Raw genomic sequence first — 19,083 nt, forward strand, 5'->3', positions numbered from 1 at the left:
GCACTTTAAGGTAAGCAAAGTCTTTACGTGTTATCTCATTTGAACCTTACAACAATCATGTAAGTTAAACACTATGCTTAACCCCGTATTACAGATGAGGAAAGTGAGGATGAGGCTAAGGTGAAACAACTCACCATGGGTCAAGCAGCCAAGTTTTTGAATCAAGATTGAACTCAGGTCCTTCTGATTCCACATACAGCATTCTACATACTACTCTATCTAGCTGCTCCAAACTTCATTATACATAAGTCTTTTTTTCTAATTAATCTATCCTTTGCCATAACAACTATGCTACCATTAATTTTTGTTCTAATTCAACACAAACTAATATAGTCCAGAGGTACAAGATCACATAATTCTCTACAAGAATACTATAAAATTTCCCACTCAAGTAACTTTTAAATATTCTCATTAATTTTGTGCCAACTTCATAAAATAAGTTAGTTACTACCAAGATTGAGACCCCATGTAGTTAATTTCAGCCCAGAACAGATTTTTATAATAGCTGAAAACAAGGATTTACAAAGAAAAGGTTTTGTCAGCATTAACTATAGGCCCAACAGCAGGAGCCAATATAATAAAAGTAGCAGTCTTCAACTGTAAAATTACTAATCCTGATAATACAGTACATTAAACATGCCATTTGCGATATATGCCAACCTAAACTACCACATATGGCATATCTATCTCATTATCACAGTTTGTGTTTTCATATGCAGAGCTGTTCTAGTTTTTAAACAAGATGTCAAATCCACCGTTCTATCTAAAAATGTGATGGTGTTTTGAAAGTGACATGACATACCTTTTTTTAAGGCAGAAAAGTTCTAATTTCAAAAGCAGAGGTCATACTACTAATGTGGTTCAATTAAATTCTGTTGGCTGATATGTAATAGCTAAGAAAGTATTATTAAATGTGAAAAGAAGTTTTATTAAGGGCAACAATTTCTGAGTAAAATATTTATTTCAACTTTTATACAAAAATGCTTTCTAAATTCAAAATTTTAATTCAAATATTTTGTGTCATTTATAATGCAATTTTGTAACAAATTAAGAAAAAAAAAGGTACACAGGTATGTTTCCATAGCTTCTCCCTCTGATTTTTGGTCTATCCAACCCATTTATTTCATCAGCATAGGAAGCTTCCAGTAAGGAAATTCCCTGCACCTACACAGATAAGCAACTGTTCTACAATACAAAGTGGGATAGTTGCTTATGGCACTGAGAAGTAACTGACTCTCAGTCATACATGTGTTGAGAACACACACACACATACACATACACACACACATACCCACCTATTCAAAACTGTTTTCTTCCACTTCAGAGTCTAGGAAAGTTGCACAGGGTTGCAGAGGGTACTAGATGGCTGGGAATTGAACTCAGATCTTTCTGGTTTTAAGGCAAGCTCTCTAACCATTATACCACACTGCATGTACCTATTCTTTATTCCTTTAAAAACATTTCAAGAACACTGGAATTAAAACAAAAGTTTGCAAGGGATCCTTTTACTTGTATTCTCTTCTATATGTTCAGGTTAACCTTGAGCTTTACAATTGGTATTGCCTAATCCTTAATAGCACTTCAATACAGATGACATGAGGAATATTTTGATTTCAAATCTCCAACTGGTGCTTAATGTCACTTCAGTTGTTCAATTTTTAATGTTTCTCTGTATAAGTAGCTAAAGATCTCTCTTATTAATATGAAGCACCACACAGATTTTAACTCTCCTTTTCCAAATTGAAAACAGTAGCAAATATTTTTCAGGAAGAATTGTCCTTCTGAACATATTTAAATTTAAACCATTAGATTGTGAGTACCTTAATGAAAGTGACTATCTTTTGCCTTTCTTTATATCCCCACAGCTTAGCATAGTGCTTGGCACATAGCAGGCGCTAAATAAATGTTTACTGACTGATTTAAACTTAACAAAGCTTCATTTGGAGGCTAGTCTCTTACATAATAATGATAAAACCTACAAATTTCTATAACGAAGACTTAAAAAAATAAAGTGAAGAAATAACACCAGTAACAAGAATTAAAAAATTAATTCTAAGTTTTGACAAGATGTATTGATTTTCCTAACATATCCCAATCATTTGGGTTGTGAACCATGTCAAATTTTTAAAACCTTCAGTAGCATAGTACTTTCCGCAAACAGATGATGGTGTGCATTTATGTGCTGTGATGAGTTGGCACAAAACTAGAAAACTATGTATCCTAGACATGTAAAGGATTCCTAAGAGAAAACAATATTTTTAGCAGATCTATTTTTCAGAATTATAAATGGATGAAAGACCACTGTTCTAAGAAACCTCCGAACCCAATGATTTCTGCAATACAGATTATGAACATACATTATACTAACAAGTCTCCAAGACTAAGTTGCAGAACAGGTGTAGACCTACAGTGGTAGGAATTTCCTCAACATGGAATTTCATATAAAAATGAAAGACCAGTCCCTATTCCTAAGGAATAGGCAATATATATGTGAAACATAGATAAACCTGCATATGTATAGTTATCAGATGCCAAATAGAATCTCTACTTCCTGAACCTCTTGATTTTTTCCTCAAACACTTTTTACTAGGTTCCCTTATACTTCTCTTTTTCTCTCAGCTAACAATTCATAACTCTTCTATTTCTATTTCATAGGAACTATATCACGAATGGTTCCTTCTTTCTTCCTAGACTGTTATGTTCAAAAAGGGGAAAGTCATTCTTTTGTCTCTATTCCAATTCAATTCAACAATTACATGTAAACAATCAGGATTACCCTTTGCTACCCGAGGCACAAAATTCATGTTTTACGAATGGTGAAACACTTGAATTCTGGTCACTTTAAGCATATGTATTGTTAGATCTTAAGTCACAATAGCTAAGTAGATAAAAAACAAGTCTCTGAGACAGGAGGGCCTGGATTCAGGTTAGGCTTCTGACATTATAGTGGCTGTGACCCTGGGCAATATATCTAAGCTAACTGTGCCTAAAAATTACAGAACAGTTGTCTGTCTCTATTGGTAGCTGGAGTTCCCTCATCCAGAGTTCCCTATTCTATCAAAATCACAGGTCCCCCCTCACCCAAAAAGGTCATTAGATGATACAATAGCACTGAAGGCCTTCAATGTTTTTACGTAATACATTAATGGCAAATGAATTTGCAAAGATCTCAATACTGCTTTAAAAATATCTCATCAGTCTCTACAGTTTTAATTTGCCTTTTCCTCACATACTAAATTATCTCTAAGATATATATAAAATATATAAAATTAAGGAGTAACACTAAACTAACAGACTTTAAAATAAAGTATATAATGTAGGATCAACCATGGAAGCAGTGAAAAACTAATACCTATTTCATCTCAAACATGTCAGAAATTTTTATTTTTCATTTGATAATGATGAAATCAAACTATTTCCATTAACCTTAGAAATCTCTCACCTTAATAACTAAATACATGATTTGATCTCATAGCCCCAAAAGTAAAATTTCCCAAATGAAGAAAGCTTTGAAATAATCCAATCTCAAAATAATACCCTAAATTACAAACAATCAATATTGTTAATAATAACAGCTAATATTTACATACCACTTTGTTTGCAAAGCAATTTGCATATTATCTCATTTAATTAAGGAAACTGACCGCTATATTAAACTAAGCACAGTAACATACCAACACTCTATTTTTGAATCTTAGATTTAATTAGCCTGTATCTTTCACAACTTGCTGAACAGATGAGACATGGAAATAATAACTAAAAACAACAACTAGTATTTGTACAGTGCTTGCTTTAAGTATAGCAAAGTATGTATGTTAACTCATTTGTTCCTCAAAACAACTCTGTGTGGTAGGTGCTATTAGTATTCTATTTTACAGATGGGAAAACTGAGGCACAGAGATTAAGCAACTTGCCCAGGGTCACACAACTAGTATCTGAGGCAGGATTAGACCTTAAGTTTTCCTTACTCCAAGTCCAACACTCTATCCGTTGCGATGTGGCTTCTACTTAGTAGCTTTGTAACCCTGACCAACTATAACATAATCTTTTAAGCCATTGTTTCTTCATCTGTAAATTGGGGATAGTTGTTGTGAGGAAAGTGATATAAAAATTTCAAAGTACCTAATAAATGTGAGCTATTATTACTTTACATATTAATTCTCATAGTACTAATAGAATCTGTTCCTTCAGAAAAGGATTTTGGGGAAAAACATGCAAAAATCAACAGATCTATAAAACTGAATATGCATAAGCATGTAGTGTACATGATGTTGGTATGTGGCATTTATGCCCACTTTTAAAAGAATACACTAAGGACGGTAAATAGGTTACCAAAAAATATACAAAATATCACCAACACCAACACATTAGCGACCATACTTTCAGTTTTGTCCATTTAGTTTGAAAGTGATCAGACACCTTGCTTCTGACAATCTTATAAATATGTTTCAGGAAATTTTCTGGATGGGTTTCCCTACTTGTACACAAAGGGTGAATGGCTTTTGCTTATTTCAAGAAGAGCCAAATTTAACCTTTTCTTGTTGTTGTTCAGTCATTTCAGTCATTTCCGACTTTTCATGACACTATTTAAGGTTTTCTTGGCAAAGATACTGGAGTGGTTTGTAATTCCCTTCTCCAACTTATTTTAAAGATGAAGAAACTGAGGCAAACAATTAAGTGACTTGCCCAGGGTCACACAGCTAGTAAATGTCTGGGGACAGATTTGAACTCAGGAAGATGAGTCTTCCTGACTCCAGGCCTGGCACTCTATCCACTGTGCTATCTAGCTGCCCTAATCTAAATTTAGGTGATAATTTTAGTTGGGCAATTAATTTACAATGTTCAAAGCATTATCTATACCTTGGAGCTGACCTAGGAAAAGGCCTCATGGTCCTAAATAACTTCTTCCTGTCACCACAGAATTAATTATTTTCCATAGTCCCCCATCCCTACGCCACACCTTTCTCACTTGCTTATTAATCTCATCCATTGACCTTTCCTTCTCCCCAGCTCAAAACAGTTGGTCAAAAATATGGTGACTTTAACTCAGTCCATGTTTCACCTGAATTAATTGTTTAAATTACATTTTGCTTTCTTAGGAAGTAAAAGATGAATGTACTATAGCTCTATTTCAACACTGATATAAGCATACTACTCAGTTCCATCTTCAGATCAGTAACACCAAATCAAGTAAGGAAGCTGTAAAAAAAAAGTTTTTAAAGAATTTGGTATCATATTTTATAATTATGTGAGGTATTAAATAGTCTTTAAGCTTCTATCACAGGAAAAAAAAGATTAACAATGCTAATTAGTCTAAAAAGGGTCATTTTCAACAAAATAATCAGATATTAAAGTGATTAAAGCTTTTAAAAACAATTAATAATTGTTCTAGATAAGGCATCTGATTTTAATTGTATATTCTTGATATTATCTGTATGTCTTTTAATAACTATTCTTCCCAAATATAGGATCATAAACCCCTGATCACATACACAATATTTATTAAAAGTATCACAAATACAATCACGAAAATGGCAAAAACAAAGTATTCATTAAAGAATACTTGGAAAATCCATTTTGATATGTCAATTCTAAATTTTCTTTTTTTATTCTAATATCTAATTTCTTCTATATACAAAAATGACAAATAAGGTGGGGAAGTGATGAAAGCAAAGTAAATCCATGAAAAAAATGGAAAAATGTATCAGATTAATAGAAATCAAATCACCCACGGCACATTTCCATTTTCAAATCATCACAAACATAAGAAGGGAGCAAGGAACCAGATCATATTTCTGCTAGGCAATATAATCAGGTCTATTTTTCGCTACAAGTTACTACCTAACTAGCACCCTGCCTTTTGTCCTTCAATATTTCAAGCCAAGTGATAAAACAGTTATTTTTGAAATATCTTCTTTGCCTTTGTCTTAGTAAACAAAAAAAGCATTATACATGAAGAGAATTAGTTCAAGGGGGATTTAATCTTAGTATCATTAAAAAAAAGCAGAGGAAAGGGGAAGAAAGTAACTAGAGCTCTAATGTTTTATAGTTCTATAATCCTACTACAGAATGACTTATATCAACATATTGAAATTTACAATCTGGTTATCTTAATGATTTTTCCTAAATGTTACTTGCAGAAGACCTTGCCTGGACCTCAGTTTCCTCATGTGTATTTCACATGTACTTCACAACTGCTTCAAGGTAATATGGCAGAAAAATTTAACACACTAAGGCATTGCCAATTAAATATATATAAAACATCTCTGAACTTATAGAATTTAATGAGAATGTGACTCAATTTATGAAAATTAAACTTGTATCCAACTTTTCAGCAACATTTACACTGTTTAAAAAAATTAACCATTCCTTTAATAAAGGACTGTATTCTAAGTCATGATTACCAAATGGTCTCACAGAGAAAGCAATTTATAGTCCAGAGGACTATACTTGTGAAGCAATAATGGATAAGTTCAAAGAACTTATTACATATATATATATATATATATATGTATATATATAGAACTCTGATGTCTGACTTCTAAAGTATATCTTCAGAATCAAAGATTGAAAACTATTGTTGAGATAAACTAAATATTTAACACACTATATAAATATAATATCCCTGACTCCAGCTAGCCATATTAGCTCACGTATAAATAATCATTTATTTTAGGTAAGCATTGTGTGAGAATCAGTAATACAGAAAAAGTCATCTTCCTTCTCTAGACCTTGGTTTCCTCCTCTGTCATATATGCAGGTTTGATTTGATGACCATAAAAGGATCTTTCTAGTTCTAAATTTAGGATCTATAATTCTATATTCTTTATTGTGTACCAAGTAGCACACAAGAAAATTAAAACCACAGAATTCTTACAAAATTATTTGTTATGTATGTACTGAATCATATATGGAGCTAGGAGAATTTAATTAAAAGCCTTCATACTTCAAGTGAAGTTTTAATTTTTAATCTATTTTCTAAAATGTATCAGGTCTCATAAAAATCCCGGAATCTAGAAATAATGTTCATGCCAGTAAAATCAGGGAGTAACTACTCCCAAACATGTAAAGTTTCAAAAGGCTTAAAATGAAGCTATTTGAGAAATGAAAACTAATATGAAAATAGCAAAGGCTAAAAATGAGAATAAGGGGAAACAAAAAACATTGGAAAAGTCAAAAGAGCCATTGGAAAAAATACAGCAAGAGCCTCAGGGCCCATAATAAGGGAAAAAAAGGATTGTGAATTTGATGTGGAACACACATACAAAGGAAGCTAAGATGTAATCTTTTTTTTTTTTTTGAAGTTGACTTTGGGGAGGGGAGCAATTTGAATTGCAGTGGGAAAGAGTTGCACTTCAGAGATAAAAATTAAAAGCTACATACTTTGGCAAAAACCTGGATGTACAGCAGAAGACATGCAATTAACCTGAGGCAGGGACACAAGGAAATTGCAAATCGCCAGAGATGAGAGAAAGATAAAAACAAGTACTACACATCTTAATTAGATTATGGAATATATAGCTTATAGTTGTTATAGCAGTACCCAATCAAATATGAAAGTAGTTTGATATTCAATATTCTTGATAAATTGACACAACATGCACTGAACAAAACAGGAAACCCAGGTTCAGATAAATGCCAAAAATAAAACTGAAAAAAACCCCACAAAATCAAACAAGACCAAGGACAAGGATATTAAAAATGTAAATGCCCTATACTAATCAAATTGATTTAAATAACAGCTAACCATTCTAAATTAACCCAACAATTCAATTAATATCTATGTAAGTCATTAGCATCAACCGTCCTTAAATGAGCCACTGATTAGTTTCACCTCAACTTATATAATCAGTTGATGGCATTAAAGAAATATCAATCCAAAAATTTATAACTAGCCAACTTAAATAATAAAGTTGATTATAACAATAGATTCAACTTTTGAAGAAACAAAAGCAACAAACGACCTCTGAAAATATCTGGAAGAAATTACTGTCTGGTGACAAATCTAAATTCAGAAGGATATATCAACTTGAACTTCCTCCAAAACCTACCAGAGTTGAGATTGTGTGATTTGCCTTACTGCTGCATTGAGGAATAGGCATAGGGATATTATGACATTGCACTTTCAAACAATATCTAAAATATGTGTTACTAACATTTATTAGATACAGGTATGTAAAATGTCCATTAATTTTAAGATCGACTTTATTTCCATAATTTAGTGGTATCAACCGTTTAGACAAACCAAACATGTCAGTTCCTTTACAGTTGTAAAAAAAAAAAAGAACTAGCTCATTAAAAAAGTGGTTATAAAGTCTAATTTCTGCTCAATTTATGTCCTATAGCTCTATATCATTAAAATTTTAGAGAATATAGATCACTTTTATTCATGTTTTGGGAATACAGTATTAATGAAATCACATAGCCAGATGAAAAAGGACTTCCATTTGGTAGAGGATCAGAATAAAAATATGTATGAATAAATTTAAAAACTTGAAAGCTAATTCAGGATTATTGTATTAATGAGTATAGCTTTTCATTCTGTAGTAATTTATCATTCTGTAGTAAGCATTATGGCATAATAGCACTTGAATGTATAATCAACTTGATACTCTTCAATGAAAACTACTGAAATCAAAAAGGTGGTTATCCCTAAAGCCTTTAAGATATTTGATATCTTAAAGAAGTATATAATGATACTCTATTATTTAAAAATCGAGTTCAAAAAAACAAAAATGTTGGAGATTACTAATACACCACACACCAACAAAAGGGACCAGTGTGTCATGGAACAGGAAAGAAAACCACTAAAATCTTAACTTACCAATAATGAAACTGGTAAGAACAAATTTAAGTGATCAAGAATTTTTCATACCAAATAATCTTACCTGCGTCATTTTTGTTCTTAAAAAACTCAAGATATTGATTTCAATTTTCATCTGATCCTGTCAACGATGCCATGACAGGCCCTGCAGGAAGCAGCAAAAGATCAATGATGGAGTGCAGATTTCATGTGTTCTCATAACCAGAATCTATCACAGGAAAGGGTATCCAAACAGTTGTTTAAAAACGCTAAATATTAAAAATCTCTCAAGGTCTGTGTCACCAAAGTATTTATTTTAGGTGGCCTTTTTGTCTTTTAATAAGCTTGTTCATTGTATTCATGAAATACTAATAAGTAAAGGTCACAGGAAACTATGTATGTGAAATTTCTGAGTGCCAATTTTAGATGATTACTAGATCCCTAAGTCAGAAGAAATCCATAGAGAAGGGTAAGACGTTAATTTCAACATTAGGTAGAATTAGCAAAAAAGTATCATTAAAATTAAATTGGAGAATATAATAAATATTTGGAAGAGTTAAAAGATGGAACACTAATTTTCACTGTACTTCTTGAGCAGAAAAGCTTACTTTCATGTTGTCCCTTTCTTCATTACAAGAGACAAAGTACACCACTTTACGAAACTAATTAAAATACTTCCTTCCAAATTAAATTTCCCTAAGATGTCTGGTAATACTAATAAAAACTTCAGAAAAAAATTATGCTATCAGTCATTCTAAAAAAAATCTACAAATTTAGAAGCCAATTTTGAATTGCACTTCAATAACTGATGATACAGTAGCAAATTAACAATGTTAACAGAATTTAAAAGAACCAAGTGTTTATTAAACACCCTATTCATCTAAAGCAAAACCTAATCATCTAAAAATAAGATGACCATCTTCTCAATTCTAGTATGAAATTAATATTTACCTTATGAATTTAAAAGGAAACTAAGGTACATTGACGTGAGACCTAGATATCCAGATGTGGAATCATAATTGAAACATCCCTAATGATAATCAGTGTAGCCATACAAATATGGTTCAATGAAACAAAAGGTTAAGGTGTAAAGAACTTTGAATAGATTCAAGGACGAAAGAAAAAAAAAAAATAAGGCCAAACTAATCTCTGAGAGAATAATTGTTTCCTAAACTTTTTAATTTTGGTTTTACTAGTTAAACAAAACTGTGTTCAAAGATGAAATTTAAAAGTACTTCCCTATCACCTTTCATGTACCTCTATTGTTACATGTGCAGAACACAAAATACCTGGCAAATTTTAGTGCCATGATAAATCATGATAATCAAAAAGCACTACAGTGTTTTAGTAATAGCAACAAAAGGATCATTTTAAGATGGACAGTTCACTTACTAAGATTAATTTATTGTTCTTAGATTATTTTCCCTACCAAATAATTTCTACCTGCCTTTAATCAAATTTTTAGTTCAATGGTTTCTATCACTACATATTTATCTCCCCCCTATGAGACTCTACTTTTTACATTTTTCTTTTTTTACAAATTCTTCTCTTTAGGATGTAGATTTTAAAATAAATTGCCCCATTTAGAGACAAATATCTGGACATGTCTATTCAATATATTTAAAGAACGAGAGCAAGAGAGAGAAACTTTACTAACATCAGCATCAAAAAGAATTGGAAAAGGTGTCCTCTCCATTCCTGGTGTGTAGAGTTTGATACTCTGACGCTGCGGCCTCTGAGGGTCAGATTAATTAAGCTTCAGAGCAGCTGCAATGCAACGTGAGAAGCACGCTGCCACAGTTCTCACCAGTCCAGCCCAATTACCTGTAGTATTTCAGCACTGGACGAGTGACAACCACCCCTCTTCTACAAAGTCACTTGTTCCCACTGGTCTACTGATAAATGTTAGAACAAACTAACCTCTTTTTGAGAAGGGCTGCATAGCTGAGTGCACCTGCTGCAGGCTGCAATGATGAGTCCCAGAGAGATGTTTGTCAGTCAGATCTCTGCAGATGTTGTTTAACTTTATGCTAGAGCTGTATCCAAAGATGGAAATGAGATGGCAATCAGGCACAAACCTCCCACCCCATCCCCCAGTGCTATTTCTAAAAGCTGCACTAACTCATAAAAGTTGTTCTTTTACCAGCATTACTACACTAGACTGAAAAAAAAAAAAAAAAAAGAAAGCCTAAGAGTGCATCAGTGTTTATGGAGAAGAAATACTTTTGTATCCTTTATGAAGATATCTTTTTATTTTTTTGACAAGGGACTGAACTTTCATTAGTGAGTTACATTATGTAATGTTTTAAATGTCCCTTTCTTTAAGCCTGCAATGGAACGAATCTGTCTGTAGACAGTTTTATTTTCTGTTGTATTTTTAATGATAACACATAGCCACTAACAGATTTCCCAAAGCTTAGCTCTTTTTCTCCAACTTATTTCATGTAGCATACCTAGAGTATTTTCATATTAATTTTCACTAATCCTTCTTTAAATTCTCTTTAAAATGCATGACAGTGTTGTGTAGCATGTTTCCTTGTAACAGGCTCATTAACATTTACAAATTAAAATGTTCATAATTCCACAAGGCTTCAAATAGCGATTAAAAAAAAACACTGAAAACAATAATTTGCAACAAAATATAAGTATCTGAAATGTTGTTATCATGAATTAATAACACTGCATACATTACATTGACTTTTTAATTGCAATATATTCTCAATTTAGTAATCATAACATGCCAATAAGAATCAAAAGGAAAGCAAACATAAACTTATGATTTTATTTTATTTCAATTTTATCTTCTATTGAGATGTTCATACTACATTATCAGTCAACATGTGTTAAGAAAATAATTGAAGAATTCTTATTATTATCCTTAGAACAATTGTTGATAGATGCTGTTTTCTAGATATAGCAATGACTTACAATGTAGCAATTGGTGAAGTCATTTATCATATGATATAGTTCAAAATCTTAAAGTAACAAAATAAGATTAAGCACTAAATGAAGAACAAAAATAAGTAAAACAAAGCTATTTTCAAAGAGTAATTCTAATATAATTAAATTTTCTTTGAATGAAAAAAAAAGGCAGTTAATCATTGCTTCTCCACTTCCCTTCCTCCCACCCCCAATCAACTAAATCACAATGTAACTGACAGCTATCCTACTGAGAATATTCTCTATAAGCAGCAGTGTTTGGCTTTAGAGTTTTTCCCTGGCTTTTTAATTTTTACATCTAGTGCGATTCTAGTTACCTAAATTTTTTTTATGAGAAAATATAATCCACAATGCTTTTAAGTTGGTTTGCCTTTCCAACAAAAGGAGAAAGTATTTGCAACACACTTTGGGAAGTTAATGATAAAAAATACCGAAATTGCACTATTGGATTTGTGTTTTATTTTAAATTTAACAATGTCAGGATCTTTCAGCAACTATAAAACTGCAGGAACTGATCTTGTCACAGCCACATTATCCTTTTGATCTCTAAAAACAGCATTATTTCTAACATGTAATCATCAAAACCAAAACATGGCCACTAAGGTTTCTCTAATCACCTTCCCCTACTTCCCCTCTCTCCAAAAAAAGCATTATGAAGGTTAGGAGTGTGATGCTAAACTCACCAAAAATAAATATTCACTAATTCTTGCTTTTACTCTGTAATCAACTAAAACATCTATCACCTTTGTCATGATGAGTCATAAATCAACTTAGTCAATGATATAATAAAGTTATAAGGCTGAGAGAAATAAAATGAAAATATGATTTGTGACTATTACTTGAGAAAAATGTTTATTCAATACCCAATTCAACGTCCAAACCATAAAGAATAGGTTCAGATCAAATTGTTATACAAACCAATATAATTGTTATCCAATACCTTCACAGATTGGTATATAGGATATCAAGAATATTCTTCCTATTTGTAGGAAACATGTCTGAAGTATCACGTAAAAACAAAAATTAAGCAAAAATAATAATACACATGTAAATAAAGCCTCTAAAATCTACGTAACATACTTCCTACATAATGTTTCACAGATAGATTATCCAGTAAGGTTTCCTGATGTCCATCTAAATGCTGATAGAAGAGGTAGGGATTGCAGTGAATTCGTAAAAATATTTAGGCATAACTCTTCTAGATTACATAAAGCTCAATTACCAAATCATGACATATTACATAATTGAAGGTAATTGTTCATCTAAAATTCAGTGAGTTGCAAAAAACAAGTTGGCTTTTACTATAACTACTTTGACATAACTGTATACAGAACACATGAAGAAATCTATTTGCAGTGCTTTTAGTTTAAAAAAAAAAAACTCAAATAATCCCTCAAAAACAAGTGTTTCATTCCAGCTTAGAAAAAAAATGAATAAAAAGTATGTAGTGTAGCTCGTAGTAAAGCAAAAAACAACATCCACTTGTAGTACCTTTTCCCAAGTGCCACATTTGAAAACATACATATTCACAATTCCATACAATTTCACATAATTTTACTTGATATACAGTACATTTTGTTTTTATCTGAAATTTTAAAATACAATTTACAATGTAATATCTGATTTAGTATGTTAAATTTATATCAGTTTGGAAAAAGTGTTTTTTCTTCGATTTTCCATTTCATACTTTCAGTGAAAGGATGTTCAGAAAGATAATGTGTTTTAGAAATTTTCCAAGAAAGTGCTTAGGAAATAAAGGAAAACAAAAACACAAGACACTTTTTTTTTTAACTTGCTTTTTATTATTCTGGAGTGGGAAATTATTTATAAAAATTATATTATATTGTCTTTTAGCTTCTCATATTTACCTCCATAGGATGTAAGTTTTTCATAAATATATTAGTTTTTCTGTAGAAAAAATTCTAACTACGCCTGGCAAGAGTACATTACACCCTAAAGTGAAAATCAGCCTTTTACTGAAACAGAAAATAGACACAGGAAGATATATTTAGAGGTATACTTTGTTTCTGTTTTTACTATAAGAAATATGCTATTATTAGATTACATAATAAATGACATCTTTTCCCAAAATATTAAACTTTTCCAAACTGTTAATGTCAGACTCAGTAATAAATCTTGATTCAATAAACATCAGACACATGAATGCTAACAAGAAATTAATAGTGAGTAGATATATGTAAATATAAATGCATATATACATATATACACAGAAAGCACAAAATGGACCCCCAAATTATTGCAGAATCCTAAAAGGAATTCCTTAAACCTCTGTGAAATTAATCACAGCTTTATATTTTAGCTAGCCTGAAAAATGAGCAAGATTCATATCACTAACACTACCTTAGTAAGAAGGATTGGGTGAAACACAGAAGTTGTTAACTTGGGTGAATACCAGGACTTCTGAAAATTTCACAGGCTTGTGGACAAAGGCATACAAAAAGACAATCAAAAGTCTGTCACAACATAGATATATTTGTTGAGTCTATCCATGTCACAATTGTAAGAATCTAATTAAAATTACGCTTGAGCACAAAATGCACAGATCGTCATAAGCTACAAGGCTTTATACTTAAATTGATTCAATGGCACATCACTTAGAGATGGTATTCCACCTGTTACAGGCAAAGTACAAGCTTTCTTTTATCCTGACATTTTACTCACTTCGGATCTGTTTACATCACTACGGCATAATAGGAATTTTAGTTCACCTCATTCTAGCTTAATTTTTTAAAGGATATTCTTGCTCTATCTGAACAAGCTGCCTTACAACTACAAAAAAAAAAAAAAAGCAATTCCAGCTTAATCAGGAAAAAAAAAGGCACATGATGCCATGTAGAATACTAAACAAAAGACCTAATCCTTGGTGCACCCTTTCCAACCCACTGTAAATAAACTATATTCAAATGAAAAGGCATTTAATTTACTATTTGGAATATCCTTCATAAACACCAATTTTCTGTAACATCCCTGCACATCTGATACCACCTCATGTATAATGCAAGGAAGCTATTTCATTTTCATCTATTGACAGTGAATTTAATTTACCATTGCAGCTCTTTTCCCAGAACTATTACGTTATTAATTCTGCAATCAAGCTCTTTTGAGAGTTTTTATTTCTACTAAGAGTTTTCAAAATTCCACATTGATTCTTTCACCATAATATACCTTTCAAAATGTATGAGTATGAATATGTTAGCAAACTTTCCTAATGCATAAAGAAAAGTTTCAGAGACAAGGAAAGGCATCTACAAAACTACATGCTACTAAGCCCTAAACTTTACAGTAACTTCAGCTCTATTACAGTACATTTTTGTTTCATAAATTTCATGTGTTAACCCAAAATACAACGAACAATTTACATAAGTAAATGGCAATTTTAACAAGACTGAACCTTCTTATCCAGAATAATGATCCACTTCTGTCTACCAAGAGAATTGGCTATGAAAATGAAATACTCCAAACGTTCTGCTTACACTCATGCCAGCTGTCTTTGCTGTTATATAGAATTCAGTCATCTTACTGAATCTAGATCCCCGAAAGCAAAACAGCTTTGCCTTCCTACAGAAAAAAAAATCAGTAATATTGGTCACCTCAACACCAAATTATCAACCTCTAGAGTGAAAAAGATGCCACAACCAGTTGGCTATTTCTAAATAAAATAATTAGCCAAGAATGTGTTACCTAGAAGAATTATTTTACAATAATTAAATCCCATTTGTTGAATAACCAAAACAACAAACAAATTATTAATACTTTGGAATATACAAAATATGATTCTCCCCCCCAAAAAAAACCTCGGAAAAGCAAAAATATTATATCCAAGAAATTGCCACATTCTACTACTAGGTGACTATAGTTACCACACCAGAATGTTTACTAATATTTTATGGAAATAGAGTAGGTATGTAACATACATTTTGAAGATGTACTTCTTATATAACACTATAGTATATTTTCCTTTCACAACTGTGATAAATACACATCATAAAAGAAACATCTTTGAGGGGCAACACTTGTCCTCCTTGCTTCATTCTAGGGCCAGCAAACAAAGCAATGAAGCAAATAGAAGGTACATAATGGATTTAGAAGTAAATGGCCCATTCTTTAAAAAGTGCCCTCCCCTTTATGAATTCACTCTAATTGTCATCACAATGATGTCTGAAAACTTCAGAAGTACCCTCTTTACTAATGCCAGCTGTCAGGATTTCTATCTTTAGATTCTAGATCCCCCCCCCTTAAGAATAAAGTCTTTTAAAAAAAACACCCAAAAGAATAGTGCTATGATCTCAGCCTAAATCACTTTCTCTCACTTTAACAGCAGCCATTATCGAATCAATTCTAGAAACAAAACACAATAAACAATGTTTGATTTCTCATTTGTTTTTGTGTTTCCCATAGTATTTATGGGAAGTCCTCTATGCAGAACATCACACAGGTAGATCTAGTCTGTATCTCCTTGGGAATTCAAATAATGTGCTCATCATCATTGCACCTACCTGGATAAAAATCTTTGGACTTAGACAGCTTGATGGTGGCTCCAGTTTCTTTTTGCAACTGAACAATTGTCTGTCCTCCCTTCCCAATTATAGATCCAGCAGCATAACTAGGTATGAGTACCTTTAGAAAATACTGGCCGTCTTCTGGAAAATGGAAAGACATGTAACCAGGTTAATGTGATTTCCAAAACTTTCTATTGTCTTCCCCAAAGAGAAGCAGTTAAAACAATAGGCATACATTTATATAAATATGATAAAAAACCAAATCAACTCGTTATATATCAAAGAAGTTTTTGTGTACAAAACATATTTCTCATTGTACGGGATTCCTAGGTTTGAATGTGAGCAAACAAAATCTAAACATATTTCATCATTTTGCAGTGGTGTAGAAACAGATGACTAAATTCCAGTTGTTATTCCAAACATGGAATTGTTCCAATTCTATCTGTGGTTACCATGGCAAAATAAAATGACCAATATAACAAAATTCCAGGGAATTTACATGATTATAGACTATATAGAAAAATGATACAAAATAATAAATGTACTGTAAGTAATGATGAGCAATTTATCATTAACAAACACATAAAATTAGTTGCTACTGCCAGCACCCTACTTTAAAGTGTGCAAAACAACTATCATACTACCAAACAATCCACACAAACTGCAGGGATTTTATTCCAACCTTAAGAGCCAAGTAATCATTCAATATGGTATATAGATGGCAAATCTAAGTAATCCTAATGTATTCCTTTAGTACTTCTCATTCTACTATGATCTCTTTAAAGCTCATTAATTAAAAGACTTTAAGAATTCTTCCAAATGATCAAAAGCTTAAGAGTCACTTATTTAAAGTACTTAAAAGTGACAGAACACCGAATGTTCCTACTCCAGCAAAGTTACTATAAAAATTGGTGAGATATGAAGGGAAGGGAGGGAGAAGGGGGAGAAAAATTAGGTGATTCATAAAATGACTCCAAGTTAGGAAACTTTAATTTCTGGCAAATCTGATATTGTTCAAAATATGGTTCAGCCAAGTCAATTTGAATATACCAAATATCGCAGGTGTACCATTAAAAACAACCCCATCCTTTGCTATTGTAAATGCTGGAGATAAATTCACCTCTGACTCGGTGCATTGTTAGGATGACTCCAGTGCAAATGAAGAGGAGATCCTGGTCCCGCTATAACTCATCTTTCAGGAAACGCAGGATGTTAACTAACAAGTCACCGCACCAGACACCCTCCTCCCGCCCCCATCCCATACACACCCCCAAGACAAATCAATGAGATATTTACACTGACAAGATAAGTGCAGGCAGCAGCATGCAGCGATCTTTTTTTTTTCTTTTTCATTCAACTTGTGGCCCAAAGAAAAAGAATGGAGAGAGGTATTAGAAAAAAAAAAAAATTAAGTCTCCTCTACCCCCAAACCTTTACAAACCCCTTACACAAGTGCCATTAATTTATTTGAGCCAACTGTTTAAAAAAAAAAAAAAGATGCATGCAAGCGCGCATCTTGGATCCCGCGATCCCCTGGCAGAGGGTTCATGTCATCCCTCCCTTCGCAGACCCCACTCCCACCTCCCCCGCCCCTGTTCCCCTCCCCTTACCTAAGTATAGGACATTTAAAGGGTTACCCTCTCTACAGATTAAACAGAAAGATGGGTCTATTCGGAAAACGGTCGCCATTTTGATGAATGATAAACATAGAAATGGAAATGTTGGGGAAGGGGAGGAGGAGAGGGGAGAGGAGAGGAGGGGGGGCTCCGGGGCGAAGCGGGGGAGACAAGTGGGGAAGAGATACCAGGTAAGAGAGGCTGGTGGTGTCCAAGCCTGGAGAGAGAGAGAGGGAGAGAGAGGGAGGGAGGGAGGAGGGAGGGAGGGAAGAGGGAGGGAGGGAGGGAGGAAGGAGGGAAGGGGCGGGCAAGCGGGGGGGGAGGGGGGATGGGGAAAGGAAGGAGGTGGAAGCTGATACCCACCACCCGTATTGGTCCTCTTGGTGCTGCCGGCTTCAGGGGGGGCTTCCAGCGGTCTTTTCCGGGAGTCCGGCGGGTCGAGGTCTATGGGAACCCCAGTGTGGGTCCCATTCTGCTGGATGGGAGCTGCCGCCATCATGTTTGCTGTTGCCGCTGCTGCTCAGGGGAGAATGTTCTCCCTTTTGTCCTGGCTTGTCTGATCTTTTCTTTTCTTTTCTTTTTTTTTTTTTCCCGCGTTCAGGGAAGGGGGGGCAAGAGGAGGAAGAGGGGAGGGTGTTAGGTTTTTTTTTTAATTACTGAGTTTTTGTTTGGTTTGTTTGTTTTTTTAAGACCAGGATTTTTCTTTTCTTCTTTTTCTTCTTCTTCTTCCTTCCTTCCTTCCTCTCCCCTCCCCTTTCCCTTCAATCGTCTCGACTGAAATTTCTTTCGGAAAAAAAAGAAACGCGGGTCGAATCTCACTGGGGAGGGGAGGGCTCAGCTGCAGTGCAGAGTCAGGAGAAGGGAGTCAGTCCCGGGAATGGAAGGAAGGGAGGGAGGGGAAGGGGGAGAGGTGGGATGGGAGAGATCAAGAGAGGATGGAAAAGAAGAGAGAAGAAGAAAAGGGAGAAGGAAGGAGAGAGGCTGAGAGAGGGGAGAGTGAATGGAGACAGGAGGAGGAGAGAGAGGTGGAGGGGGAAGAGTGAGTGGGAGAGAGATGGGGATGGTAGGGGGGTGGAGGGAAGAGGAGGGGAGCGAGTGAGTGAAAGAGTGAATGAGAGGGAGGAGGGGAAGAAAGGAGGCGGTGGATGGTGGGAAGAGTGCGGGAGAGAGATGAGGCTGGTGGAGAGCAAGTGAGCCGGCGGGC

The 19,083-nt window shown here is 33.7% G+C and overlaps 1 protein-coding gene across 4 annotated transcripts in view; it reads right to left on the bottom strand.

Annotated features, from left to right (window-relative positions):
• Nucleotides 1-18,483, bottom strand: part of NOVA1 (NOVA alternative splicing regulator 1) — a 166,143-nt gene extending 147,660 nt beyond the window's left edge. Inside the window, exons 1-3 of one of the 4 annotated variants that reach the window (XM_027869827.1) lie at nt 16,261-16,336; nt 10,724-10,839; nt 8,889-8,969 (exon numbers count right to left, since the gene is read on the bottom strand). Coding sequence is in view for 2 of the 4 variants with exons in the window: in XM_027869824.1 (XP_027725625.1) it covers nt 16,261-16,404; nt 18,243-18,378 (280 nt within the window). In the remaining 2 variants the exon portion in view is untranslated. Of the gene's footprint in view, nt 1-8,888; nt 8,970-10,723; nt 10,840-16,260; nt 16,405-17,873; nt 18,024-18,242 lie in introns of those variants that run through there. The other 3 variants (XM_027869824.1, XM_027869825.1, XM_027869828.1) reach the window with 3 other exon arrangements.
• Nucleotides 18,484-19,083: the final 600 nt, after the last annotated feature.

The sequence above is a fragment of the Vombatus ursinus genome, unplaced genomic scaffold (assembly GCF_900497805.2).
Source record: "Vombatus ursinus unplaced genomic scaffold, bare-nosed wombat genome assembly UNPS02014794.1, whole genome shotgun sequence".
Taxonomy (NCBI): Eukaryota; Metazoa; Chordata; class Mammalia; order Diprotodontia; family Vombatidae; genus Vombatus; species Vombatus ursinus.